At 36.0% G+C, this 3,761-nt stretch overlaps 1 protein-coding gene across 1 annotated transcript; it reads right to left on the bottom strand.

Moving 5' to 3' along the window:
* Positions 1 to 148: 148 nt before the first annotated feature.
* LOC147555934 (ethylene-responsive transcription factor 3-like) lies at positions 149 to 1,342 on the bottom strand. The gene is made up of 2 exons (XM_086663652.1): positions 1,216 to 1,342; positions 149 to 1,055 (listed from the first exon to the last, which is right to left on the bottom strand). The coding sequence occupies exon 2, from the start codon at positions 1,046 to 1,048 to the stop codon at positions 434 to 436; it is 615 nt and encodes a 204-aa protein (XP_086519778.1). The 5' UTR covers positions 1,049 to 1,055; positions 1,216 to 1,342; the 3' UTR covers positions 149 to 433.
* Positions 1,343 to 3,761: the final 2,419 nt, after the last annotated feature.

Genomic DNA, 3,761 nt, shown 5'->3' with positions numbered 1-3,761 from the left:
CTCCTCCATCAACAAATGACACTTTTAATTGATTTCATGTTATTAATGACAAGTTTCAACTCAATTTTAACAATGGCAATGGCAGCTAAATATATAATCAAATCAAGCACAATACCCATTCACAAACAAAGAAATGGAACAAGATCACTTATAAATTCTCTTCTCATTACTTATTAGATAACTATTTGTACATAGAACTCAGATCAGATCCAATCCTTCCTCTCTCTATTATAACCTAAAATTGATACAGATTTGATCAGATTTCATGCACATCAAGATACAGAAACCCTGGATCAAACATTAGTTCATATATAATCTGAATACAACAACATGAACAAGAACCAGAAGAAAAATAAGAAGATGAAGAAAAACCCATCTTTTTGTATCCCCAAATGATGGCACAGGAAGAAATAAAAAAGTAATCTTTGAACCATTATAAGCATAAAGTTGTGATTTTGAAATCATCATCAGCATCAATATCATCCATTAATGGAAGATTTAGATCAAAGGGAAAGGGTTGACGAAAGGAAGAAGAAAAGGAGATAACTTTCATATCCCCATCTATAACAGAAGAAGAAGAATCACAATCACTATGGCATTCATCAGTATTAATCGGTGGAAGTCTTTGCCTTTTGTTAGTAATCGGTGGTGCTACAGAAGAAAACCCAGGATCACTAAATGATTCAACAGTGCTACTTAAACTACTAACTGTTGGTCTTTGAATCTGAAGTTCTTGTTGATCGTTAAAAGGAAGATTAGGGTTAGGGTTAATAGAAGGTGGATTTAAAGAGGGGAAATTGATTTTAGCTTTAGGACCACGGAGATTTATTGCAGCTTGGTCGTAAGCAATAGCAGCTTCTTCAGCTGAATCAAAAGTACCAAGCCAAACCCTAGCTTTCTTCCATGGGTCTCTGATTTCAGCTGCGTATCTACCCCATGGTCGTTTCCGTACACCTCTGTATCTAATTTCTTTTGATGATGATGATGATCCTGGTAGAATCGTAATCGGTGGCACCGAAGCTGCTACTGTATTTCTACCTCTCCTCATCGCCTCTCTGAAAGTAAAAGAGAGAAGAAATCAAGAGAAAAGAAGATGAAGATCTTAGAGAGAGAAAGAAAGTTAGGGAGAAATGAAATAGGTGGGTGTGAGTGGGTGATGAGAGAGAGTAATAGGATACTGGCTGGGTGGTATGAAAGGTGTATTTGAAATCTGACCTCTCTGCCTCCTCTTCTTCTTCCCTTCTCCCTCCTAGACCTTTCTTCACACCATTTGGACATTTCTTCTCCTTTTCTTTTCTCTGTTTTCTTTTCAATTTTTTTTTTGTTAGGGTATATTCTTCCAAAGGATTCTCTGAGAAGACAAGTTGTGCAACTTAGAGCATCCCCAATGGTTAACACAAAAAAAAAAACACCAAAAAGGAATCTTCACCAAATTTTTTGGTGTTTTCAAATTGGGGAACCCAAAGGCAAAACACTAAAAGTCTCACCAAATCACTATTCATCACACCAAATTTCATTTTTACCATTTTTTAACACTAATTTTTTTATAAAATAAATTTAACTAGTTGAAATTACAAGACTTAAACTACAAATTAAACTAATACGACATTTTAATAAAACTACAAACCGAAACTAATACGACATTTCGACCGTTGCACTCCGGTTGCGTGTTTTTTTCCTATTTGCGTCTCGTTAAACGAATTCATTAAATGTGGTCATTTTGACCGTTGTACTCCGGTTGCGTGTTGTTTCCCTCTCAACCCAAGGTGTATGTCTTGTTTAATCAACCCAGACACTATGTCTTGTCCCCTCAAGTCTGCAAAAGTTGTCTTGTCCAGCCAACCCTGCAAAAGTAGCCTTGTCCGCTCAATCCAGAGTATCTTATTGAACTCCCCCCCTATAAAAGTGTTGTGGCATGGAGAGGTTGTTGCAGAGTATTAGTTAGAGATTATAAATATACCTTGTTGCTCGAGCGTTCCCATTGAGTAAAGATGTCTGGTTCATCGTCGTCTTTTTGCTTGATCTGTAATCGTTCCGGGCATTCCATGAGCGAGTGTGGATGGAGTTGGTGTTATTGTCCGAACGATTGTCATGATTATCTAAACTTGAGTTATGCAGACGGAGTTAGTGGAAGAGGTGGTTATCTTCACTGCAAAAAGTGCAACTATTTTGACTGGGTTTCAGACTATATCGATCGTTTGTTAAAGGTTAGTTTATTAGGTTACGATTGTGGTTATATGTTTACATAAATTTTATTCCCAGTGTAACATAACAAATATGTTCAATTTATTCAGGAGGTGGCTGAAACACCATGCCCTGTTTGCGATGAGGTTGGACACGATCATAATACATGTCCAGGAGTCGAGCCTAAAGACGAACCTCCAACGTATTATTCGGGGGAGAGCGATTCTGATTAATATTTGGGATCCCAATGTTTTATTACGAATATTAGAATTCCCTGAAAAGTATAATTATGTATGTTATTTCTATGAAACGACATCTACTTTGATTCATGGTGTACTTTTTTTTTATTGAAATGTCTCCGAAAATCCGGAGTACACAAAATCGATAACGGTAGAAATGAAAATCATAATAGTCCGATTATGTGTTATTAAGGGTATAAATAAAAATATTTAAGGTAGTCTTTTTTTTCGAATATTTAGATTAAATGTTTTATTTTAATGTAATTTAATTAAGTAATTAAAAATTTTATCGGACCAAACACAAAAAAAAAACATAAAAAGGGATCAAAAAATTAAACAAGAAACAAAAAAGGGACTAATATGAAATAGAAGAACAAAAAAGGAACCACAAACAAATAAGAATTGACCCTGGCCCACCACAACCCCATTTGATGAAGATGAACAGTAACCGGCCAGATATGGCCGGCTACTGTTCATGGCACGGGAGATCTTTGGTGATCTCCCGTGCCATTGGGTACCAAATGCCCTGGGTATCACCAAATTTTGGTGATACCCAGGGCCGTTGGGGATGCTCTTACACTTCAAAAGAGTCAATTCTGTTTTGACTCCCACATTGTGGTTTTCGTCTCATAAGTGTCGTGCAGTTTGATTTAGTTCCCAAATATCAAAGAAATTTTAATTTTTTTCAAAAGTACGCTTAAGGGCCAAAATAAATTTATTTCGAAAAAAAAGAAAGAATTAAACACAGTTATATACAACTCATCTATCATTGTCTCCTCAAATTCATCACTTCTCACCTCAGTCTGAAGTCCACAGGGAGAGACAAAAGAGAGGTGGCCTGAGAGCAAAAAGACGAGGGTCATTAGAGAGGTATACGAACTCCAAATTTAGTTGCCCAAATTTTAAATTAAAATCAATTAAAGATGTCAAGGAATATGAATCTAGAAAATTTATATGGTTTGTTGTGATTTGTTTTTCTAATTATTCTGAAACAAGAATGTACTTTCATTAACTCGCTTTTAAATTTAAAATCAAAATTGAATTAGCTTCTCCCCTTTCATCAAGTCTTTTCATCATCTTTGTATTTGTTTCTTGTTCGCCTCTTCCTCTTGTTCTTCATTCTTCATCTTTCATATCCTTCAAGCATCCCTTCATCATCTTCATATTGTGGTGGATTGGAGTTGTGGAGGGAAAAAAGTGAAGAGAGTGTATTTTCTTCATACGAGGGCGCCTTTTGCAATATTAGCTTTTGTAAGGGGCGTTAGAGAAGAGGCGCTTTTAGCATAAATGGGGTAGGATAAATAAAGGCCACCGCTTTGGGGAAAGCTAAAAATTTTC

This window comes from Eschscholzia californica, unplaced genomic scaffold, assembly GCF_041429995.1.
Source record: "Eschscholzia californica isolate CP2 unplaced genomic scaffold, dmEscCali1.0.p SCAF_2, whole genome shotgun sequence".
NCBI lineage: Eukaryota > Viridiplantae > Streptophyta > Magnoliopsida > Ranunculales > Papaveraceae > Eschscholzia > Eschscholzia californica.
This window is presented reverse-complemented; position numbering and strand designations above follow the sequence as displayed.